Here is a 26,474-nt window from a genome sequence, read left to right on the forward strand (position 1 = left end):
ATTGTGATTGCCCAATTGTGTCTCAAATAGCAGACATGATACGAAATCAATAAGGACTATCCTGATGCTGTAGTATTAAGTGTAATTTAGAGCTGAAATGAGTATTGGCAACAGTGTGAAAGTTTGCACAATTTTCATTTTGACGCATCCAGATTTTGCCTGTAAAATTTGAATTTTCAGTAACAACTTATTATCTTGAAATTCAAATTGTCTCTTTACTACTTTGATTTTTTCAGGTGTCAACCATTGCCAAAAAACCCTAAGTAGCATTGCTTGCCATCCATCTCATACTAAATAGTGTTCTATTTCAATGAAGTGCAACATTTCTATACTTTTTTTTTAAAGGTTCTCTGGTCAGCGCATGCCACATATTAAATATTACCAAAAACAATTAGATTTCAAATGGCAGTATGAAGCATTTGGTCAATATCTGACAGCTAGTCAATGTACAGAAGTCAATTTTAGAAGGTTTTTTTTTGGGGGGGGGGGGAAACAAACTAGTTCGCTTTCATTTATTCTATAAAGGAACATTGGTGCCTGAAAAAAGAAAGAAATGAGAGTTGTGCTTTTCATGGGTAAAACCTAGAACCAATCCCCACCACCCAAAAGATGCTCAGAAGGCAACATATGTTATGTCAGATTTACACTGCAGTATTGTCATGCACACACAGTGTGATCGTTGTCGTCTTGCTGCAATGAAAGGCAGTTAAACCTTAGAAAGATTATGAATGCTGAGGAAAGCGTCATTAACTTTTATTATATCCAGAAGCTAGCAGGCATTTGAGTCTTTAACTTTGTTCTGTTATGAAGGAAGGAAACGTGCGCACTGTTAACTTGGACATTTGCTATGGGGCTTTCTCTCACAATGCATATGAGATTTATCAGCTGGGCTCATGCTGTTTAATGAGAACAGACTTCTGCAGCTATCCTGTTCATTGATAGAATACTATAGCGCTCTGTGACGAAGGTATTTGGTGTTAGGCTTATTCTACTTCGCATAGATTTGTTAATTTGCGTGCGTGGTGAGGTAGTATTTTCAGGTCGCGCAAGACTTTATTGCTCTCTGTATGTGCATGAATATATACTGGAAATAGCACTCACTTTTTCAAAGTGGTATTAAACAGACCTGGGCACCCTGATTGTTCCAGCTGTCTGCTGTATGGTATGTAATTAAAGGGTCATTCTTTTTATATTACTCTGAAATAAACTCCATAATTAGATCATTGCGCAAGTGAAGTTTAAGTGCCTCATTTCTCATTGGGGAACAATAAAATAAATCCAATTGCCGTTAATGTTCTCTCGCCCCTCACAAACATACCTCTTAAATAAATTACACTATTGACCAATATTTAGTGGGTTGTTTTTTTTTAAAAAATCTTCACTCTCCACCTTGTTTTCTCTGCCCACCCAGAACCCATTTTAAAATGAGGCAGAAATGTTTTCATGTACTGTAATTAAATCTATGGCTGCTTGAGAATAATTATTTTGGAGATTCATGAGTCTTCCTTCATTGCGCCAAGTTGGATGGAACCTTCGCTTGCTCACTGCTGATCTACCTATAAGAACCGAGTATATAAATCTGAATTATGAAGAACTTCCATTGTGAACATCATCTATTGTGAGCTGTGTGCAAATGCATGTGGATTTGGTATTGCCATCCAAAGTTGTGTCTCCAGATTAAGTCAGGGTTAAGATTGGCTCATAGGAAACTGTCAGGAACCAGGAGTGCTGCAAGGGAACCCTTCCTTATTGGGTACCAATAAACATAATTAGTATAGCATTTTTGGAAGCCTATCTTCCCTCCCATAAATCCTGGTGTAATTGGTATTGAGCTAGCCATTATTTGTAGCCGCCAATGAACCTTGCATCGTCTGGCAAGCCGTACCTTTCTCCCAAGCTTGCAATTTATGCTCTCACCTTGACAGCTTCTGGAAAGCTTCCCACTGCTTGAAAAGTGCAGTAGAAAACAGGTTATCTAGGATAAGGATCCATGCAGTTCTGGGTGTCTTGTTTGCCAGGAGGCTGCCAACTGGATTTGTGGCTATCTGGTCTACTTTCACAGTTGCCTGATGCCACCTTTGCTTTCTGCCATGCCCTTCTACCTTCTTTTGAGTAATTCTGCCAGGCACATGGGCTTAGCTGTATTGAAACTGACCTTGGCACAAGGCCTCTCTTAGAATTCTATCTGTATTTTGCAGCAAAGTTCGTGAATGTGCTGGATCAAATAACAAGACTCTTATTTCATTCTTTGTTCTATCACTTTTGACAGGGTGCCTCTTTCTGCAAATGTGCCTACGCTCATTTGTTGCCTGTGTTTCAGGAAGTTTTGTAGCTTTCTTCCACCTCATTTTTGTGTTAAACCATTCTGGACCATAGCACTCCTCCCCTTTTAACTTGGCGGGTTACATACAATATAAATGGAGTTTAACCTCACTCCCTTTTTCTCATATATGCTCATGCTACGGCTCAATCTTAAGCATGGCCGCTCAGGAAGAAGTACCATTGTGTTCAATGGGACTTAAAAAGGCAAAGGGACCCCTGACCATAGGTCCAGTCGCAGATGACTCTTGGGTTGTGGCGCTCATCTCGCTTTATTGGCCGAGGGAGCTGGCGTACAGCTTCCGGGTCATGTGGCCAGCATGACTGAGCCGCTTCTGGCGAACCAGAGCATAGCACAAAAACGCTGTTTACCTAACCCACAGCACCACCCGCGTCCCTAAATGGATATAGGATTGCAGCCCATGAGATAATATCAGATAATCTAGGGTAAAACATGCACCGCCAACAAATACATGACACTCCATTAAATGTGACAACATGTTGGTCTTGTAGACAGGCATCCCAGTAGACATAGGGCTGCCATATGTCTGGATTTCCCCAGACATTACAGGGACTTCAAAGGCGGAATTGATGTCTGGGGGGAATTTCCGAAAGGTGGTGCTTTGGGTTTTTCCCTCTTGAAATATGGCAACCCAACCCAGTACAGATGTTCAGGATTAGTCTTGACAGATGGACAGGGTCATTCACAGCAGTAGAATAAGAAGAATAAAATTGGAAGTATTTTTGAAGCATGCAACAGTGTCCAGCAGTATTTGCAAATCCAAACACTAACAGAAGGTTGGATGGGGAGGGAGAAGGGAAGAAGAGTAAGTTTCTCAGCCAGGGGTGACCTCTGCCCATAGCTGGCATAATTCCAGCTTTTATGTTAAATCAACATAAAGCTCTGTGTGAGTAGTTTTGATTTATCTGCTTTAAAAACAAAACAAAAACAAAAAGCCCAAATCGTCTTCATGTTGTATGAAGCCATAGGGCACTACGGATAGAGATAAAATGCGTTACTTGCTTAGCGACAAGTTGGCTTTTTTATATAAGCAAAGAGAAGAAGTGGAGCCCGAAACATTCAGCGCTTGTTTATATAGTAAAAATGTATGGAAGGGTAAGTGTAGCTAATTATGTTCCAACTGCTCACTGTCTTACATTTTTTAAAATAAATAAATCAGAATGCACTTTCAAAGGGTGGGGCAATGCCCAGAGTTTGTATTTCCTTCTTATTGCACTATTGCGACATTAGAATACTTTTCCGTGTTTCATGAAGGAATTTTAGTAATGATAAATTAAATTGATAGCACAATCCTTTACATGTCTATTCAGGGGTGACACCCAATGATTCCTATGGGACTTTTTCTCGGGTAAGCATAAATAAGATTGCAGCTTAAGTTAGCGAACAAGTGCATTTATTTAGTTAGTTATTTTCCCCCAATGCTTCCTCCTGAAAGGTAGCTCGGGTCAGTGAACATAAAATAACACTATTAATCACAACACATTTAAACAATCAATCAAAACCTCATTCAGATTGCAGCGGTTAATGCCTTCATCGAATCACAGACTTGGACCACAAGAATCATTTAGTCCAACCCCTTGCAATGCACAATGTGGGACTCGAATCCAAGACCCTGAGATTAGGAGTCTCATGCTCGACCAACTGAGCAATTCAGGAAGAGCAGCTATGCTCCAAAGGCCTGGATAAGCATTGTTAACAAATACACATGCATATCTCATGGTCATTATAAAGTTAACAAACTTGCAATCCCCCAAGTGTAAGACCACAGGAATCTTCTGATCTTCTGGGATGCATTATTTCAGCCCTGTTTAGGGAAGTTTTTAATGACTGATGTTTTAATGTTGTTTTAATCTTTTGTTGGAAGCCGCCCAGAGTGGCTGGGGAAGAAATCATAAATAATAATAATGCCAATTATTATTATTATTAGGTTTGTAAGTGTGAACAAGTATTCTGCAACACACAAATTTACAGCAAAGTAAAATAACAGGATTTTACTTTCCTGTTTCACTCCTTCTGAAGCAGAAGTGAGGAAGTTGTGGCCCTGACCTAGTTTCAAAACCCTGTCCATTTCACAAACTCAATCCACTTTACCCTGGTTCCTCACACACCTCCATCACGCAGTCCTGATAGGTTAACCATGTGGAAATGTGGTCCTTGACAGGTGTGGGGGAGAGAAGAGAGATTCTCCAGTCCTGTTCTAGAGGGACATGTGCAGAGCTATGGTGAACTGTTTATGTTAGAAGCCTGTGCTGGTATTGACATCTGTCGTGTTTGCTGCCACTGAGGACAGACCCCTGAGTGAAAGATACAAATGTCTATTTGGTCATTAATAGCGCCACATGCTTTGACTCCCGTATTTGGTCTTGTTCATCAGGACCATATAAAGTACAGTAAGCCCACAATTTATGCACATCCAGCTTTACATGCTTGGCAAAAAAAAAAAAAGGGGGGGGGAATGGGCATCCGGGAAAAAATATGTTGGCAATTGCAACCGCTATGGAACCCAATGTGTTTTGACTTTACATGATTTTGGCATTAGATGTCATTCCTGGAATGTAACCCCCACAAAATTTGCAGGTTTACTATGCTGAATATGACTAGGATAGCTCAGCTGGTAAAGCATTAGACTCTTGAGCTCAATGTTGTGGGTTCGAGCCCCACATCGGGCAAAAATAAAATAAAATCCTGCATTGCAGGGGGTTGGACTAGATGACCCTCGGGGTCCCTTCCAAATCAACAACTCTACTATTTCCATGAACCAGTTCACCCCACCCCCATCCCCTGAGTGTATCTAAACTCAGTGGGGTGAGAGAGTGAACCGTGCCCACTCACAGAATATGAGGCATGAAATAAGCCTATTTGTACATATGGAGATTCCTCTTCACAAGCTCTGTCAACTGCAAAATAAAAATATAAAATAATGGATTAATCTCATTGGTAGGGCCTAAATCCAAGTATCCTGATTAAACACAGTGTGGACGGGGAGGTGTAACAGACCAAGACTGACTCCAGCGCCCCACTGAATGTAGAATGTGGTTCTAGGCCTGCTTAGGTTGTTTCTTCTACGTTTAAGAACACATGAGATTATTCCTCTGGATCTCTCAGTAACTTAACTGTTTCGACGTACAGTGGTACCATGGTTTACAACCATAATCCGTTCCGGAGGTCCGGTTGTAAACCAAAACAGGTTGTAACCGAAGGCACGTTTTCGCCAATGGGGCTTCCCCACCCCAATTTGGTTGCAATCCAAAAAAAAAGAAGACACGCACTTCCGGGTTTGACGTGGTTGTAATCCAAAACGGTTGTAATCCAAAGCGGTTGCAAACCAAGATACCACTGTACTATTATTGTGAACAATTATGTGGACAGAATGCATGGAATGCATACTGAATTCATGCTGAACCCTTGAATCCCTTTGTTTTCCAAATAATCATAATTGTAACAGGCTATTGTGTTGACAGTTCTGCGTTGATAACCGCACAACAATTGAAGTTATGAAGGGTACAAAGGACAACCCCAAATGTTCCTAAAATAGTCCGATTTTGATTGTAATATTAAATGATTGGGAAGAGATTTATGAAAGGCAAGTTTCCTTTCCTCTCTGCTGCCCAGTGTGCTTGTTCCCACATTCTCCAGGAGAGCCTTCTGAAGTTTCTGAATAGGTAACTTCCCTTCTGACTTATCATAGACCCCAAGCCCCTGTATTTTTCCAGTTTGACACTGAAGAGCGAGTCCTTAAACAAACCTTCCCCTCTGCTACCACTGCTGCTGTGGGAATTTGAAATGGTGCCCCTTTGTGCCATGGGTTCGTACGCACTGTACGGATTGCCATTATCCATAACAAGACACATAACAATGACAATCGTTTTAATACTGGCAATGCCCAGGAAAGTTTGCTTCCAGCTGTGCTATGTTTCTGCTGAGACGGCTCTTGCATCTGCTGAGACGGGATGATTTCCGCCTTTAGAAAGGCTATTTTGTAAAGATCGTTGTTTTGTACAGCTCACAACCGGGAGGCTGCAGAGGAAGTGTCTTCAGGATTACTGTTTCAGGGCGCCATTGACCTTGTGCGCTGCCCTCCTTCCTCCCCTCTTTCCTGTTGTGGGACTTAACTCGCAAGCAGTGTCTTTGAGAGAGCAGCTGGTACTTTAAAGGCAATTTGTCATGTAGCTGGGACTTGAAAGATCATTGCAGTTCCTTGATTGGGCTGATAAGTAATTCTCCGTGCACATCTGCAATTCCACAGCTGCTTCCTCCTTACTGGAGTCTTGCTTTCTCAGCCAGTCTGATGGATTTCCTTTCATTCTTGTTGCACCCTTACTTTTGTCTATTGAGCTTCTTACAGTTGCTGATTTCGGTTGTGAGATTATGGAGGAGAGTGCAAGTTTTGGCCCAAATTGATATTTCTTTACCAGTATTACTATACCCACTGGTTAACATCAAAAAGGATAACTGGATTACCAGTGTCTAACATATTTATCTTTTCCCTTCTCCACCCACACATTTATTTTTGCCCACATTTTAGAAAACAAAACTGAAGTGCAGGTAAAGTCCCTTTGAAACATTCATGTAAAAAAGGGGACTCTTTCTTCTCAGAGCATGTATCTGATCTTTTGCAGGGAATTTAAATGCTGTAGCAGTCCCTTTCAGCATTTGTACTCCTCATCTTAGGAATGACCCTGTAAAGTCACTCTCTCCTACTTTTTTTTTAGTTTAGCCTTTACAAAGTTCTATGAGACTTGTAAGATTGCTACAATCACGTTTAAACCCCATGCTAGTCCTTTAAAAATAGGGCTGCCATACGTCCAGAACTTTCCGGACATATCTCGGATTCGTTCTCCGAAAACAACAGCCAGGCGGATTTTTCAGAAATTGCTTAAAATGTCCGGGAAATTCCAGGTGCATGGCAGCCCATATTGGAAGTGTATATTTCCCCCCCAAAAAACTCAGAAACTTAGTGTTTGGGGGGAGATTTTGCAAAAAGAAAAAAGCTCATAAACCTTGGCCAAGGGAAGTGGATCAGAATAAAAATTAACACAGAAATTAGCAAGGCTAATTGCAACCATGAGTTGGGGCATCCTAAACTATTGTGGCAATTGAGATCCCTAGTGGGGGTGAACTCTGATTCTGTGGGTGCAAGGAAAAAAAAATCCCCTTTTCACTTACCCCCCCCCCCACTGATTTCTATACCTTTTCTCACCTGAAAATCAGCAAAATAAATAAATAAATCCCCAAAAGAGAAATACAAAATAAAACACATTCCTTCTCATACTCAGTATGTTTTGTCATTATCTAATTGCTACAGGTTTTATCTAGATTTATAATAAAGGGACCATTAAGTATCTAAGCACAGCCCTAGATTTTACTATGAATTTGTCTGCATATTTTTGCAGCTCTATTCATAGTGGTATGAAGAGACTTCCCCCCCCCTCCTTATACTAGAAACTGCTCATGTTTCTGTTACTTATTGTTAAGGGAACGCCTTTTTCTTTTATTGGGTAAAAGTAAGAAAAAAGAAGCTCTTGCCACCTACCCACTAAAACCATAATCTGATATTTTTAGTAGATACATCCCTGGGTGTAGCTAGGATTTTTGTGAGGGAGGGGCCAGGCCTTTTGTATGGGGAGGCAGAACCTCAGTTAGCTATGTATTTTTATTGATTTTTATTGAGGGGGGCAGCTGCTCCCCCTGGCTATGCCCATGAATACATCTTATATTACTATGTGTTTTAGAAAAAATTAATGGCCATGCTTTTCCTTATAGTGAAAGTTTAATGGCAAACATGTGGCTTGTTAAATGTATATATATGTTTAATTGGAATTTAATATCTCTTTCAGTAATTGCAAGTTTTCGAGGAGCAGTTCCCCATGGCTTATCACTGGAGATTGGAGACACTGTTCAAATACTGGAGAAATGTGATGGTAAGTGTTGACATTAGTACAGGACTGTCTGGTGGGAAGGTTGTCCAAGGTCATTTCACCTCATTACACTGAGGCAGGATCAGTGTGTTTGCTCTAGATGAGTGCCTATTTAATGGGGAAAAAACCAACTTTAATCTTCGATGAGAAAAGGCAACAGAGTTTGGACATGCCGTTGTAACAGGAAATCGCCTACAAAATTAAATGTTTCTAACCCAAAATATATCAGAATTAGTCCAGTCACCCAGATACTGTGGAGAAAGCAACTATGGTCAGTGGGGAAATAATTATTTTATGTACAGTAGGCATTTTCAGTAGCCATGAAAGCAAAATCTAGACACTGCTCCAAATTATAAACAAGTACAGTGGCCACTCGGGTTGCAAACGTGATCCGTGCGGGATGCACGTTTGCAACCCGCAGCGGCGCTTCTGTGCACACGGAAGTTGCAATTCAGCACTTCTGCGCATGTGCAAAGTGCAATTTAGCGCTTCTGCGCATGTGCAACCGCCGAAACCCGGAAGTAACCCTTTCCGGTACTTCTGGGTTTTGGCAGGTCTGTAACCCCAAAAAATGCAACCTGAAGCATCTGTAACCCGAGGTATGACTGTACATTGTCAGTCACCTCCTGCAGAGGTAAGAAAAAATAACACCAAAATCTTTGAGTAAAGCATCTAGTACCGCTCATGTGATACTGGATGCTAAACTGTATTATTCCAAAAATGTGTGCTTGTCAGGAAAAATGTGTAGCTTTAGCAATGCCATGAGCAGTGCTATTTTTCTAGAAAAAAGGTGCTAGACATCACAAGGAACTAGGGTTGCCATATGTTTGGAACTTCCCGGACATAGCTGGAATTCAAGCAGCCACAAATAGTGTCTGGGCGAAAATCACTGTAATCCAGACCTATGGTAACCCATTAAAAAAGCTCGACAACTTTGCCAAAAGCAGGATTTTCACTTTTTGAAATGTGGCAACCCTACCACGAAAACCTTCCTTGTTCTCTTATAATGGAAATGGCTCCCGCCTGAGAAGTGCCGAAACTGAATTCCTGCGAGTTCTGGCTGAATAAAAGCCCTGGCCATGAGACTAGAGTTCTTTTCTCTCTTGATTTAATGGGTTAAATTTCTGTCTGTTAGACAAAGAAAATATAAATGCATACCCTCTGCTATGTTTCAGATTCTCCTTTTCATACCAGTGCTGAAAGGATATCTATTTATTTATGTGCTGTTGTTTACAACTCTCTGATTTTTTTAAAATGGGTGTTAGTTTGTGCTAGTTACATACGAGTGGGGGTGGAAACTTCAATTGTGAACGTTTTTCTTTCTGCACAAGACCCATTAAAGGGTATGAGATTTGCGTTATGTGTCGCTGCTGACACAATAGCATGCTATGAATCCATCTGCCCCTTTTTATTATTGTAGATGACATATGTCAGAGAGTTTTTCAGATAAAATGTAAGTTTACATATCAATTGTTATTATTTTTCTACAGGCTGGTACAGAGGATTTGCCTTAAAAAACCCCAACCTCAAGGTAAAACCACTTTTGTTGCTCACCTGAAATGCATGTAAAATCACGCTGAAATACTCATACGAATTATAAAGCTGCCACACAAAAAACAAGCTATTTGGCATAACCAAGTAGCAGTAACGTTTAAGGCATTAAAAAGGTGGTTGTAGCCTGTGGTAGGCTGATGATAGTAGCACTAGAAAAAAGAAGAATACACACACACACCTGAAATACACACACACTATATACCTGAAAGAGCGTCTCCAGCCCCATCATTCTGTCCAGACCTTGAGGTCCAGCTCTGAGGGCCTTCTGGCAGTTCCCTCACTGAGGCTACAGGGAACCAGGCAGAGGGCCTTCTTGGTAGTGGCACCCACCCTGTGGAATACCCTACCATCAGATGTCAAGGAAATAAACAACTACCTGACTTTTAGAAAACATCTGAAGGCAGCCCTGTTTGGTGAAGTTTTTAATGTTTGATATTTTATCTTGTTTTTATCATGGTTTTTAATATTGTATGGAGAGTACCCAGATGGGCCGGGTATAAATAAATTATTATTATTATTATTATTATTATTAGGCTTGAAGAACGAGGAGGGAACAAAGGCTCTGAAGGGATAGGATCTGTCTCACTTGAAGTAGTTTATCAGGAGGAAATGGAATTGCAGATAATTAATTCAGCAGCTTAGCTACTTACCAGCCACTTTGTGTAGTTCAGGGACATAAGAACATAAGAAAAGCCCAGCTGAATCAGACCCAAGACATCCCTGTTCTCACAGTTATTCTCTATTAAACAACCTTCCTAACACACACACTCTCTGAAATGTCAGTGAGGGACAATGGCGGCAGATGCGAAGAGATGAGCAATGTTACGGTGATAGCAGAAGCTTCTCAACCACTGCCCCTGATTCGTAAGTGGACCTGTGAATTTCTCTGACACCTCAGTCCTCACTCTTTAATTGTTGTTAGCCGCCCTGAGCCCGGCTTCAGCTGGGGAGGGCGGGATATAAATAAAATTTATTTTATTTTAATTAATTAATTTATTTATTTATTTACCTACCTACCTACCTACCTACCTACCTGAGTTGCCGGGACCCAACAATAATGCTCTCTTGGACCATTTGAATACATAAAGTTCTACTGTACTGTATTGCCTTCCAACAAGTTTTGCAATAATAATGCAAACGTCTTCCGTAGTATGGACCCAGTTTTTCTCTTCAATAATGCATTCATGCCATAATGCATTCCTTCTTCCCTTTCCCCCTCTTTGGTGGCCTGTTGCACTTATTTAGCTCCTTTTCTCTTTCAGGGTATCTTCCCATCCAGCTATATTCACTTGAAAAATGCATGTGTTAAGAACAAAGGGTAGGTGGAGATTTTGGGGTTTTCTGAAATTTTGGCAAAAGGCTATAAAAGAGCAGTGGGGAAAGGAGAAGGCTGTTGTAAGAATTGTGTTGAAAACGGATAAATCTTTCAAAGTGAAGCCCGTGGCACCTTAAAGGCCTTGTGTAGATGGGTGGGAAATTGGGAGTGCCCTATGCGTTTGTGTAGCCACCATCCTTTTTAACTATGATGCAGCATCACCTTTATTTAAACTAGCCATGCAATCAGAGATATGGGTTTGAGTAACTACGATTAGGGAAAAGAGCAGGGCAAGTGTAATTTTCACCACAGTTACCGTATTTTTCAGTGTGTAAGAAGAGGTTTTTTTAATTATAAAATAATGTTAAAAATTGGGGGTCATCTTATACATAGATAGTGCAGAGGGGGGACAGGCGATTGGTTGCAGCCATGAGCAGGAGATTGTCAGTAGCGATTGGGTGGGTGATTGGTGGCTGTGACAAGGCCTGCTGTTGATTGGCTGCTGCTGTGGCAATTGGGCAAGCAATTGGTGGTTTTGGCGATGCGTTCGATTGGCAGTGTCAGTCAGGTGGCTGAGCGATTTTCGCCAACCCCCCCCCCCCAAGCTCAATAACTCTTGGCAACACCCCCTCCCAAAAAAAATTTTCAACAGCTCTGGGCAATCTTCCCCCCAAAAAGGTCAACAATTCTTGGCAATTCCCCCCCCTTCTTTATTTGAAGTCCCAGAACTAGTGGGCGTCTTATATACAGGGGCATGTTATACACGGAAAAATACGGTAGTTTCCAAAAGGAAAGGAAGGTAGAATTTCACATGAATGAGGTGAAGGAGTCTGCAACCTGTTGAGGCACTGTTGGTCTCTTAACCATGATTAGGAGTCATGTTAATCTTTAAACTGTCACGGGATTCTTTTATTTCCTTGCACCAGATGTAATGGAGCTTATTTTGGAGTGCAAATATTATTGGTCATTTTAATTGTGCATTCATAGGATTTGTGCTCATGATGGTATCAGTGTGGTTCTGCATAATCTTCTGTTTTTGGTCCTGCAAAAATTTCCAGGCTAGATATACTGTTTTGTTTCCAATCAGTGCATATCCCATGTCTTCCTACTGAAATCCTATAACGTTTCTAACCACAAATGTTATGCATTATTTACTTATTTGGACAACTTAAATACCGCTTATATTTAAGCACAACTCTAAGCAGTTTGCAACATAGATTAAAAAGTTTAAATAATGAGCAAATGTTTATATATATATATATATATATATATATATTCCACAAAACACAACGAACAACTTCTTTAGTATCCAAAACAAACATGACACATAAAAAATCAGCTACAAAATTGCACAGGAAATTCATAGTAAACATAGTAAACTATTATCTGAGCACCAGAAAGTAACATATTACAAAGGCCAATAGACTGAACACTATAAATTCCACCCTTTTAAGTAACATGGTTGTTGTGGTTTTGACCTACTTTAGTTGCAATATAGTGCAACAGTATTCCTCTAGATGCCAATAAGACAATAACACTAGGGAAGCATAACAGAACAACTAATAAAGTGGAATTATGTGTGGATGGTCCAGAATCAATCAATCAATCAATCAATCACTAAATTATTGCATCAGTGACCCACTCTAGAATACACCTGCCAAAAACAAAACCATTCTGGAAGAATAACAATAATTAAAACTTCTTAGCAGAGCCTGCATACTGGAAAGACTCTTGGTTATGATGTTTCCACACTGTGGTGTAGACCAAGCAGAATGCTTGATGGTCCATTGCAATGATATTTTGCTGTAGAATTATCACAGAACAGCTTGTTAGAGTCAGTTTCTCGGTCTCCATTAATGTTCAAAAGTTCTTAGGAATTATAAGCGGAAGAAAACTGCATACCGATTCGGTAATCCCAACCTGTTTTTGTGATCTTAAACTGCTTAGTAAAAGTAATGCCATTTTAATGCTGGATATTGTATTTCTTTTGATGGCAACAGGCAGTTTGAAATGGTTGTTCCCACAGAAGATTCGGTTATCACAGAGATGACGTCAACTTTAAGAGACTGGGGAACGATGTGGAAACAACTTTATGTGGTAAATGCACCATGTGCCTATTCTGGAAACAATTTTAGGAATAATGCTTATTTGTCTAAAGCAATAAAGTAGTTTTGCTTTATTTTATTATTTAAAAAACAAATCTAAGTATTTAAAAAATGGTAAACCAGTTATTTCATAAAAAATGTTAAAAGCCCTGTGTGTGGTCAGTGAGGTCAGCTTTGACAATGTTGGGGTGGGACAGGGAAAGAGGGTACCTGGATGAAGTTCTCTGATTTAACCCAAGCTGATGATTGTTGCCGCCAGGCAAAGTGTGGAGATAATCTGTTGGGTTCTCCATGCATAGTCATAGTTCAGCAGCTAGAATTGTAAACATAATACTAGTGTGAGAATTTAGTTGTGGGTAAACCACAGAGCCTAGGACTTGCCGATCAGAAGGTCGGCGGTTCGAATTCCCGTGACAGGGTGAGCTCCCGTTGCTCGGTCCCTGCTCCTGCCCACCTAGCAGTTCGAAAGCATGTCAAAGTGCAAGTACAGTGGTACCTCGGGTTACATATGCTTCAGGTTACAGACTCCGCTAACCCAGAAATAGTGCTTCAGGTTAAGAACTTTGCTTCAGGATAAGAACAGAAATTGTGCTTTGGCGGTGCGGCAGCAGCAGGAGGCCCCATTAGCTAAAGTGGTGCTTCAGGTTAAGAACAGTTTCAGGTTAAGTACAGACCTCCGAAATGAATTAAGTACTTAACCCGAGGTACCACTGTTGATAAATAGGTAAGGTAAATGGTGTTTCCGTGTGCTGCTCTGGTTCGCCAGAAGCGGCTTAGTCATGCTGGCCACATGATCCGGAAGCTGTATGCCGGCTCCCTCGGCCAATAAAGCGAGATGAGTGCCGCAACCCCAGAGTCGGCCACAATTGGACCTAATGGTCAGGGGTCCCTTTACATTTACCTACTATGCAAATCAAATCTTTTTATGTATCTAATGCTTGTTCCATAAGGAGACATTTAGGTGACAGCTGCTTTCTTGCAAATAGCCCAATTCTTGTTCCATAAGGGGGCCTAACTGTGTAAGTTGCCTCCATAAAAATTGCCCTCGTGGTTTAACGCAGACACACACACTCACCAAAAATAGAACATGGAAATGTCTGTTTCAGCTGAATATGTAGGTATGTAGGTAGCTAAATAATAATAAGAAGTTAAAATTGAAGTCAGTTGGATTAATTTTAGGAGTGAAGGTGAAGACTAGATAACAAAACGTTAGAAGTAAACCTGACCTTTTTTAAAAAAAGGTATCTTGCATGTTTGCACTTTGAATTGAGATAAAGCAGATTTTTTTTTACAAAGAAAGAAGCCTGCTTTGATGCACAAAAGTAGCAGAAAGACTGACCTTGAATTCTTGAAAATAACAGCCTAAACAGTACTTGCACAAAGCTAATCTAACAGATTTAAAGTGAAATCCAATGTACTACCAACATTAAAACGACACAGTGCCATTGATGACTTTAAAATATTCATTCCAATCCATATGAGAGTCCTTAGACTATAATCCTTCTATTCAATAAAGTTTATTGGAATGACTAGAGCCCATTTCAGACATTTGCCTTGCTTCTTGATAACAGCCTATAAGCAGCAGAAGATATGGGATTGTTGTGTGTCCTTACTGTACATAGAAAAATATCACAAGTAACCAAGACATATGGGGTGCAGAGAATGGGAACCATCCAGTTTTCATCATCCTTCTTCGTGCTATAAAGGGTAGAAAGAAGGTAGTAAGCTGGCACTTTGGGGTCAAGTTCCTTTCTCTGCATGATGGTAGACATACATGTGGACATGACCAAGCCCAAGTCATTGCTGAGACAGGAGTGCAAACATGCTGGGAATGTGGCCTTGGAGCCACAGCAACCATCCAACAGCTTGACCTCACCCCCCTGAACAAAAGTTTTATATGTCAAGATAAGGAGGCAATTTGGGAGTGTGGAGGAGTTTGAGGGGTAGGCATCAAGCCTATTACAAGACTATACTTTGATGCAGTTACAGAGCAAGATATACAGTCATATCTTGGATCCCGAACACCACTAACACAGAAGTGAGTGTTCTGGTTTGTGAACGTTCTTTGGAAGCCGAACGTCCGACAGGGCTTCTGTGGCTTCTGATTGGCTGCAGGAGCTTCCTGCAGCCAATCAAAAGCCGTGCTTTGGTTTCAAAACGTGTTGGAAGTCGAACCGACTTCCGGAATGGATTCCGTTCGACTTTCAAGGTATGACTGTATATGTATAAGTTTCTGCAAACCGAGGAACAGAAAACCCTAGAGAAGCAAAGGTGTTCTTTGTTTTATTTTGCATTTCTTAATCTCTGTACCAAACTTCAGAAGCCTAAGAATTTGGTTTTATATATATATTTGACAGAGAAATGAAGGGGATCTCTTTCACCGACTATGGCATATAATGAATGAAATCCTAGACCTCCGACGGCAGGTGCTCGTCGGCCATCTCACCCATGATAGGATGAAGGATGTCAAACGGCACATCACTGCTCGCTTGGACTGGGGCAACGAGTGAGTAAGAGATGATATACAAAACCAATTGCGTTTTCCTGCATCCGTTGTATTTATTTATTACAAGGCAATTAAAAGGAAGCAACATGAAGAGCAGGCAGCTTTTACACAGGAAGATTTAAAGGGGGGTGGGTCCATCACCATTACTGATGCTCGTGAAAAATGTATGTCCTTTTAGCTGCCTTGGGAAAAGAAATGGCCAGTCTCCGGGAAGCCTCTTGTTTAAGTGAAAGGCAGGTCTGCACACAAGAGGGAATCTCTCATCCTGTCCCTTCCACCTGCAGCTTTATGCCTTTCATCTCATCTCCACCCCTGACAACAGTGGCTTTTCTGCCGTAGAAAACAGAAAATGGGAAACAGTCACCGGCAATTTATACACTGCTTATTTACAGCCTTCTAAGTGGTGTACACACAACCTAACAATACAATGATGATGATGATGATGACAAACAGTTAAACAATAAAATCAAAGTTCAGTTAAAATACCTGCTGAAATAAAAGCCTTAAGTATGAAGTGCTGCCTGCTCACCCTGCTGTCATACTTCATCCAGTGATATAGTAATCTCTTTACTGATGTGTGGTCTCATGTCACTGGAGAGTGCAAATATTCCTTGCAACGGAGGAGGATTGCATAAGGCTTTCCCACCATTTGGTACCTGCCCAGGAGGTTTTGAAAGACCTTCACAACCGTCTCTGTATGTGTATTTACACACATCCCCTAGCAGCATGCAATCCCCGCAAGGGCAAGAGACTCCAGTTCCCCTGGATTAGTGTATGATGGGGCCCCCATAGTGGTGGTGTCCTCAAGCATTATTGTGCATTTACATTTGCAATATTTTTTATTAAAATGCAACAGAAATTCCTGTTCCTCTTCTTCTACTGCTGCCTCCACCCCCACCCCCAATACCATCAAAATAAGCTCCGAAGGGTTAGAGGGGCCTCCGGAGCAGATTTTGGGGGTTTGTGAGGGAGGAGAGGAAACAGAAGCCTATTGCACAAGTGGAACTCCAACTGTACAACCCAATCTCATTAATGCTTCTTCTTGACTGAGATCGCAAAACAGCTGAGTGTCTTGCACCAGAATTCAGTTTCATTGGATAAATTAACTGGGAAAATTAGATACCAACGAGCCCATAAATTCATTGAGGACTGGAAAAAATTTTCGGAGTATTTGAAAGGCGTATGTGAGGAGCAAACAACGCTAGTAGGTTTTAAAGAAGTTTTGTGAGTAAGATAAGGAATATTGCAAAAATGTAAACAAAATTGGTTAAGATATTTATTTATGTATTTATTTGTTTACTTTAAAAGAAAAAGGAAAAAAAGGAAAGGAAAAATGGTGATACGGAACTTGAGAAATGTGTAGAAATTTTTTTTATCACGGATGATTGGCAGAGAAGTTGTGGGAAGTCCATATGAAAAAACTGTAAATATGAGAATGGGAAATTTGTACGACTATATATATTTACGTAAAATTTGAATAAAAATGAAATGGAAAAAAAAAAAAAAGAATTCAGTTTCATTTGGCCATGGGCACAGCCAGATTTCTTTTTATCTGTACGGACAATCTCAATTTATAAACATCGAAATAAAATTCCACAAAGGCAGAAGAAATTCAGAAAACCTTTGCCTTTTGCTCTCATCTGAATATTTGCTTGCAGACATACAGTAAATCAACATGCCGTGTTAAAGTTTTTATAGCAAACAAGCCTTTGTGTTTCTGTGCTTGCTAAACCCGTGCCATATCAAAGCCTTTCACTTCGCTTTTACTAAATGCATAATACCATCACCTATTTCGGAAATGAAAAATTCATACTGTTATGCGTTGACGCTGAATGTGATCTGAATGTTGCCAGGTAAGACTCCCACTGATCTTGACAGCACCTTGCAGGGTTTGAAAAAACTAACCAGCTCATCTCTATTCTAGACACGACGCTGTAGGAAAAAATAAACACAGTGGGCTTCTCTCATCTCAAAATTATTTGGGACAATAGCAACAGAGGCTGAAAGCACCCAGGCAGTTGCCTTAAAGTTCAGGATTATGTTCTTTCAGGGAACTGATAGGACTAAAGTTTCTTAGGGAAGTTTTTAATGTTCGATATTTTACTGTGTTTGATGCTTTAATTTGTTGGAAGCCGCCCAGAGTGGCTGGGGCAACCCAGTCAAATGGGAAGCATCTAAGCATATGATGGTAATGATGACTATGAGAGGTGCCCACTATCGGGAACCTGTTTTGTGCTTTCTTTGCAAATGAATGGGTGCCTAAGCTGTAAAACAACCGTAAAAGCAACTGGCTCATCCATTCTAAAGATCCAACAAAAAATAAAATATTAAAAAACCAAACGTACCCCTGGCCGGACCCATTGTTTCTATGCCATTGTTGTAAGCACTTCTGTATTATCTCCTTCCTGTGTTGTCATCTATGAGGATCGCTTTACTAGGGTTTGTTGCCTTTGTCTGAGCACATAACACATAAGGGGCTTGCATGCGAATCGATCATTTACTGCAATGCACATTAAGCTAGAGAGCAGGCAGAGAGTGGATAGAATATGGAATAGAATATGGGTGGCAGCAGAGTATATGTGGTCATATTTCACAGGGGCTGAGACTGGAGATAAATCCAGATAATAAACCATGCATAGGGATGCTCCTATATGAAAGCAGAAAGTTTTGCGCAGATTTTGCCTCCTCCTAAAAGCGGTTTGCTCACCAGTTGTTTTAGAGGCAAGGCGGCAGGCATCTGTACATATTCCTGGGAGAGCTTTAATCTTCTAAATTAAAGGAGCTGCTTGTACAATTTGCAAACCAAAGATACTTAAGTGTTTCTGATGCATCGCAAGATTAGGCAGGTGAGTTATTCAGATTTATGCCATCTGCTACCTGATTATTTCTTCCTTGGCATTTGTTGCACCAGTTGCAGAACGAAGCCGGGATAAAATAACTGGCACATTCAGAGGCCTTGCAGCCTCCTCTCTCAGTGCAGCCCCTTAGACAGCCTCCCAAATTGGGCCCCTCTAGGAACCTGTTCATGGAGGGCTGTAGCTGGGGAGTAATCCCCAGTGTACTGGAAGACAGAGATCTCCCCTCATGCAATAAGCACATTGTATCCAAGTTTTAGAAACAAGAGAATGGGCAGAAAAAAGATACAGGACAAACAGGGACTGCCTATATCCTGCAGGGTTACAAATAGCTGATAAAGCTTTGAATCTGAATCCCACACCAAAAGCTAAAAATGTTTCCAAAATGTATATTGTTATGATTTCCACCCTGGCAGCTATGACCTGATACTCTCCTCCGTTACATCTTGTGCTACTTTCTTATAATAGAAGGATAGACTTGTTGAGTTGGAAGGGATCCCGAGGGCCATCAACTAGGGATTTCAACTATTAATGTCTAATGTTATTATTTGACATCTAATTTCCTTGTTTTGACATTTGCAAACCAGTATTTTACATCCAAAATAAGTGTGCTAGATTAGAAAATAATTAAGTGTACGTCTGCATACGAATACTTTGAACATTAGGGTGGGGTATTGTTTACAGCTGTTTTTTTTTGCTGGGGCAATTTTTAGTTTTGAATATGCATTCATTATCTGATTTAACGTTGCTGTATTTTGTTGTCAGACTGTTGTTTAACTCTGTTGGATATTTGTTACTATGAAATGTTTTCGTTAGTGCATCGCTTATACGACTACTTAATTTTTTTTAGGTCTTGTAATGGTTGCAGAATTGTGTGAAACGTTTTGATGTTGTGAATCACCTTGATCATGGTTTCCTGTGGGAAATTGGCATTCAAATAAATGATGCTGGCCAACCATTAAAAGCTCTATATAAATGGGATTAATAATAATTGTTTCTAATAATATTGCACTGGATGCATGTTTTGCAATCATGTGGAACAAAGTACTTATTTATTTATTCATTTCATTTCATTTCATTATTTCATTGCATTTCTATACCGCCTGCCTCTTTTGCAGCTGTCAGTGGATAAAAAGAATAAGAGATCCTAACTATGCTTTTAGAAGGTTCTAGCCAATGTCCTTTACCAACCAGACTTTCCATATTCCCTTGCAGACAACTAGGACTTGACTTGGTACCAAGAAAGGAATATGCTATGGTGGATCCAGAGGAGATCAGTATTACAGAGCTGTATAGGCTGGTAAGTAAATTTCCACTTTCCTCCAGTTCTCTAAGCTTGCAATCCTATACACCAGGGATGGGGACCAAAGTCTCTATGCCTCCTTAACTGACCCTCTGGAATTTTTCAACGCTACACCCATTTCCCCAGGCCGGCCACTTTTCAGTTCTTCTTCACACCCTCCATGAGTGTTTTTGCCTGGTTGGGGGGCTTCCAACCAACTCTCATAATGCCTCTTGCTTTCTTGTAAGCTACCATGTGTTCACTGGAGTAAGGATGGGATATAAAGTAAAAAGGGAGTGAATAAACTGAACCTCACTATTTACTAGACGCAGTGATTGGCGAACAAGCTCAGCCAAGACATTTCCAGTATTACCTAATGAAAAATCAGATGTGCATTACTGGTGACTGAGGTTAAAAATAAGATCTGGTGGAGAAAAAATATGTTTTAAGTAAAGGGACCCCTGACCATTAGGTCCAGTCATGGCCGACTCTGGGGTTGTGGTGCTCATCTCGCTTTATTGGCCAAGGGAGCTGGCGTATAGCTTCTGGGTCATGTGGCCAGCATGACTAAGCCACTTCTGGCGAACCAGAGCAGCACACAGAAATGCCGTTTACCTTCCCGCTGGAGCGGTACCCATTCATCTACTTGCACTTTGACGTGCTTTCAAACTGCTAAGTTGGCAGGACAGGCACGGGAATGTAGCCTTATTTTCAGCATTAGTCTATGGTATGCTGAATTTTATAAAGTACAAAATTGCAACCTGACTGTGTATTTCTGTTGATGGCCATATGTAGATGGAGCACCGTCATCGCAAGAAAGACACGCCTGTCCCAGCAAGCAGCCACCACCTCTTTGTTCAGATGAAGAGTTTGATGTGTTCCAACTTGGGAGAGGAACTAGAAGTCATCTTCTCACTCTTTGATAGCAAAGAGAACCGACCAATCAGGTAGTTTCATTGAAGAAAGCAAAAATGTTCCTTCATGCATTCTTGTCTTCATTTGGAGAACAGAGAAATTTTGCCTTGCATGTGTTGACTCTTGGGTCTTAGGGAACCCATAAATATAATCCCGAATTTGTATTTTAATTGTTGTTGTCTAACCTTTTGAATTTGAGTCTGAGCCACTGAACACATTGATCCAGTTGGTATATGAACATAGGTGGCTACTTGTTTTCCTTATCTGAAACGACCAATGATGGATACATGGGGTGATCAACACATGGGTGTTCAGCTCCAATTTTTAACGTGGTTCTATTTCATCTTATTTATCTAGATATTTCTATATCACCATTTGCCATTGTTGCCTCTGGCTACTGTTGATTTTCCATCTAGTTTTCCTTTGCTGCTTCTTCTTCTTCTTCCTTAATCAGTTGCATAATTGATCCCAACAAAGTTGGGAATTGCATAGCAAGTAAGGTGTCTTTCTGATGTTGTGCAGTTCAATCAGGCTGAATAAATGTCACTACGGGCAAATGAGTGACAGCGCTGATTCCAGATTAGTCATCGAGGTGATTGCGACAGGTCAGAGCTCAAAGTGAACAGGATGACATAACAAATGCTAAATACCAATCAGATTTTGCCCTGATGTCACAGAGGGCAGGTGAATTCAGTGTTGGGTTAGAGCAAGTCGGTGATGAATTGTTGTCAAGGCAAGCGATTTTTCAGTGCTGCTGATTTTCATGAATTGCTTTCAACACAGCCCTGTGCTCAGTTTCACTGACATAAATGGAATGTCCTTCTGAAAACATTGTTAGGATTAGCCTTTACAGTGGTGCCCCGCAAGATGAATGCCTCGCAAGACGGAAAACCCGCTAGACGAAAGGGTTTTCCGTTTTGGAGGTGCTTCGCAGGACGAATTTGCTATGGGCTTGCTTCGCAAGACGAAAATGTCTTGCGATTCCTGGGGTTTTTTTTCCTGCTCCCCACCCCCTTTTTCTAAGGCACTAAGGTGCTAATAGCCTTTTAGCAGCTAATCCGCTAATCCCTTAAGCTTTTAATAGCCGCTAATAGCGCTAATCCGCTAATCCGCTAATGGGCTTGCTTTGCAAGACGAAAAAACTGCTAGACGAAGAGACTCACGGAACGGATTCTTTTCGTCTTGCGAGGCACCACTGTATTTAGCCACATCTGAATCCAACCGTTACCAGACATACAGTTTCATTATCTAATCACTCAATGATACAAAGTTTTGTGTTGACGGGGGCTGATAAATTCATTGCAAGGTGTTTACTTTCTTACGTATGGCAAGTGCTGCTTAGTTTTATTTAAAACTCACCTTTACATTAATACATCAAAATTTGCCAGATCAGAATTCCTGGAAACAGCAGTTTTGAATAGCTAGCTAACCAAAGTGACTGTTTTCCAGGCACTATAAAAACCTGTGAAAATGTCTCTTTCCTTCCTGCCTAGCTATACTTTTCAAAGGTGAAGAAATGTATCACCATGATATGTTATGAAGAGAGAAGCAAAGATACCAGATTATATGGCACAGAGGTTATTTCCAGAGTGCAGGGCAGCCTATGCTGGCTGGGACTGTTGTGGAAAGCTACTGAGGGACACCAGGTTGGCAAAAGCTCGTGTTGGGAAATCCATAATTCTTGCCAAGCTCTGCTTCCTCTGCATTAAAAGCCATTAGTGGAATTTACACTGCATTACAGCCACTACCTGCTGAGATTCCCCCCTAACCCACCCCCAGATTTGTTTATAATGGATATGTGCTTGTGTGGTTTTTGGAAGTAAGACAGAGTCTTTGAGTTGTAAATAAATAAATCACTGGCTGTCTGAAGACAGAATGCCCATTATTAACATATTAGACTAAGCCTCCGTCTCTTATCCATTGTTGCACTCAAAACTACTCAGGATTTAGAACCACGAGGTCTATAAAATAGAATCAAAACCACAGGCATGCTGCCCTAATCCGTTCTTTGTCAAAGCAGTGGCAGTAAGCTTGTTCAGCTTTCTTGTTAACAGCAAACTTTGCCGCTGTATCTTGTTCACTAATCATCCTCCAAACTATTGTAAGGAAATATATTTTACATTTTTAAAAAAATTGTCAGCTTCGTTTTATATATATATTTCAAAAAAGAAGTCACAGAATATTTGTAGGAACAAAGCCTAGCCTCCAAAAAGCTGCATGGCTGCTCCCAGTTGGATTGTTGATTATTTTCCTTTGAACAGCAGGCTCCAAGACCATATCGCAAACTGCTTTTGAAACTCCCTTAAGCTTCAAAAGGGATTTGCCGTGCAGCAGGGAGGATGCCATTTGAGAAATACAAGACATTAGCTTGGGCATGTGGAACTATTTGTGCTTTTGTTTTGGACTGTGCTCCTCTCACACACAATTCCCAGATAGATTTTTTAACTTCTTAAAAGTGCACCCCAAATCCTGATTTCCCCAGCATGTTAATTTGGTCTGGTTTTTGGAGATATTTTGGAGATATTTCAGGGTGGCTACCTGCGGCAGGCCTCTGAGCTGAACCAGATGAGTTGATGGCAATAATAATAATAATAATAATAATAATAATAATAATCAGTACTTCAGGCTTCACTCCTATGCCTACCCACTTCACTGGGCAGATTGACAGATTGTGCCATCCTTGACTAGGATATTTGGGGATACTGTGGTCTATTGTGATTAATAATTCTTAATACAAAAAGTATAAGGAGGCTGTTGAAATTTTAGCTCTCCGTTTTTAATTTAAAAACAACAAACCTTGCTGACTACACTATCTGTAAGCATTTTCTTTCTTTGGATAATGTTCTTTAAACAATCTGGAAATGCTTTATTGCATGGGTAGGCAAACTAAGGCCTAGGGGGTGGATCCGGCCCAATCACCTTCTAAATCCGGTCCGCAGACGGTCTGGGGACCAGTGTGTAGAATGTGCCCTTTTATTTAAAAGGCACCTCTGCGTTATTTGTGGGGCCTGCCTGGTGTTTTTACATGAACAGAATGTGTGTTTTTATTTAAAACACATCTCTGGGTTATTTGTGTGGCATAGGAATTTGTTCATTTTTCCCCTTCAAAATATTGTCCGGCCCCTCACAAGGTCTGAGGGACAGTGGGCCGGCCCCCTGCTGAAAAAGTTTGCTGACCCCTGCTTTATTGTTTTGAGAATTGAGGGAGGAAGCATGCAAAAAATAATTTTTTTATATAAAAAGGAAAACAACCTTCACTAATATTGAAAGGAAAAGGTGGCTTAATATATGGTTTCCAAAAGAGACACGAAGCCGCCTAGCCCCAGGCTGTAGTGAAAACCTGTAATTTCATCAGACTGTATTGTGGTATGCATGGAGACACTTAGCAGCTGGGTCCCTCTGACTGCAGAAAAAGAAAGCAGAGAGACAGATTGTGATTCATGTGAGAACAGCAAATGGGGCTGTTGCCTTCTCCTGTTTAAAGATGCAGGCATATATCACACGGACACAATTTATGGTTTAGTCTTTGACCTACGAAAGAGGGAATGAAATACTTTCTTCTACCACTGGCACAAGTGTAATGGAGCAAATGAAACGCCTCAGCCAGGCCAGTAATGTGCCAGGGAGCTGACGGAAAGCAAATCATGTGTGTGAAGAGCCAGCAAGGGTGTGTTGCCACGTGGAAGCCTCTTTCCTTTTTTTGCTGAAGTCACACTGTATTTACAAAGTATTCAGAGAACCCTCGATTAAAGGGGGCAGTTCAAACTTTCGGCAATATTTAATGATGCCTTTCTTATTTGAGGAAGCTTGAGTACACGTTGTAGATTCTTTCATTTTAAATTCTCAGGCAGAAACGCTGATTGTATTCGAAGGCATTTGTGCCTCTTCCCAAGTTTGATGATGCGGGGGGGGGGGGGAGATAGCTCAAAGTGATACACTTAGTAAAGTTCCTGAAGTTAGGAAATGTGTATATCAAAAGATTAGAAGAGAGGATTTTATGTATCACTTTGTATACAGTGGTACCTTGGTTGTTGAACGACTTGGCTCCCGAACAAATCAGCTCCCGAATGCCGCAAACCTGGAAGTGAGTGTTCCAGTTTGCGAACTTTTTTTGGAAGCCGAACGTCAGACATGGCTTCCAATTGAGTGCAGGAAGCTACTGCAGCCAATCGGAAGCTGCGCCTTAGTTTTCGAATGGTTCCGGGAGTCGAACGGACTCCCGGAACGAATTGAGTTCAACAACCAAGGCACCACTGTACCTGCTTCTTCTTAAAGCAAGAGAGAAAATGGGTCTGGAGGGATGGAGCAAGCTTGTTTTCTCCTGCTATGGAGGTTAGGACCCAAACCAATGGGTTCAAGTTACAAGAAAGGCGATTCTGTCTAAACATCAGAAAGAGCTTTCAGACAGCACTGTTCAACAGTGGAACAGACTCCCACAAGAGGTGGTGGACTCTCCTTCCTTGGAGGTTTTTAAGCATAGGTTGGATGGCCATCTGTCATGTATGAGCTAGTTGAGATTCCTGCTTTGCAGTGGTTGGATCTGATGACCCTCAGGGTCCCTTCGAACCCTACAGTTCTATGATTCCATGTGTCTTAGGTTGGATGATTGTTTGCACTACAGCAGGAGCAGAGAGCCTGTGGTCCTCCCAGTGTTGCTAGACTACAACTCCCATCAATCCCGACCATTTGCCACATGGACAGGGACTGATGGGAGGTGGAACCCAACAACATCCGAAGGATCTGAGGTTCTCCACCTGGGAGTTACACGTAGATGCTGCAGAAATATCATGTGGTGTAGATGGTAGCATGAATTTGGTGGTAATAGGTAGGCAACTGCCCTCAAAACACTCCTGCCATGAGAGTAGAAAGGCAGCTGCATAGGCAATTCATGAAGATGGACAATGGACCATGGACCAGTTTGGGATGATCACTTTCTGCATGACAACTGCAAAATAGTGCCACTCAGTACTGATGGGGGCACTGCCACTTATGCAAACCGATGCCTGCTAATTATTAAAATAAATGTCTACCTCCTTTGGTTTTAACATTCTTACTAAACACATTTAGCATTTAACGTAACTGCAGTGGTAATTACAATGTAGGTTTATGTGGAACATAACAGTTGCTAATTAATGAGGCTTTTTTACAAGAAAGAAATATTATGCTAATCTTAATAACTACTGCCAAGTCTTTATGCTCCTTAAATCTTGTACACTGCAATCATTTGTAGTGTACACGTGAGGACCATGAGACCATGGCTGTTTTCAAAGTCCTTTTGATCATAGTGGGAAGAGAGCTAACCATGTGTTGTATGTTGCAGCTAAAATGAATGTGACCCAAATGAACTAGGACTGAATCATGTCCTAAAACAGAGATAGTTCTGCTCATTAGTTCAAATCACACATGAAGATCCAAAGGATATTACACTCTTTTAAGCTCCACAACTGCTAAGAATAATGGATTCTTCAGATTATCCCACTGATGTCTGAAGGATGCAGCAATGCCTCTGTTTTTCTGTTACAGAGAGTGCTGGTTTAATTGAAATGTACATAGTTCATACCCTGCAAGTGTCCCAGAAAAACTGGGATATCTTGTTTTTTATTGTGAGAAAACAGTGGTCATTTGGGTTGCTGTTATGTCGCAGGATTTCATGATACAATTCCTCCCCCTGCCCTTTTCAGGG

At 41.0% G+C, this 26,474-nt stretch overlaps 1 protein-coding gene across 8 annotated transcripts in view; it reads left to right on the forward strand.

The window, feature by feature from the left end:
• Positions 1–26,474, forward strand: part of DOCK4 (dedicator of cytokinesis 4) — a 247,223-nt gene that overhangs the window by 77,853 nt on the left and 142,896 nt on the right. For all 8 annotated transcript variants that reach the window (XM_083399233.1, XM_083399234.1, XM_083399227.1 and 5 more), the window contains exons 2-8: positions 8,179–8,262; positions 9,750–9,790; positions 11,076–11,131; positions 13,129–13,225; positions 15,591–15,739; positions 19,810–19,894; positions 20,672–20,823. In XM_083399233.1, the coding sequence (XP_083255359.1) occupies positions 8,179–8,262; positions 9,750–9,790; positions 11,076–11,131; positions 13,129–13,225; positions 15,591–15,739; positions 19,810–19,894; positions 20,672–20,823 (664 nt within the window). The remainder of the gene's footprint in view (positions 1–8,178; positions 8,263–9,749; positions 9,791–11,075; positions 11,132–13,128; positions 13,226–15,590; positions 15,740–19,809; positions 19,895–20,671; positions 20,824–26,474) is intronic.

This window comes from Podarcis tiliguerta (assembly GCF_965153285.1).
Source record: "Podarcis tiliguerta genome assembly, chromosome: 10".
In the NCBI taxonomy this organism is placed as follows: domain Eukaryota; kingdom Metazoa; phylum Chordata; class Lepidosauria; order Squamata; family Lacertidae; genus Podarcis; species Podarcis tiliguerta.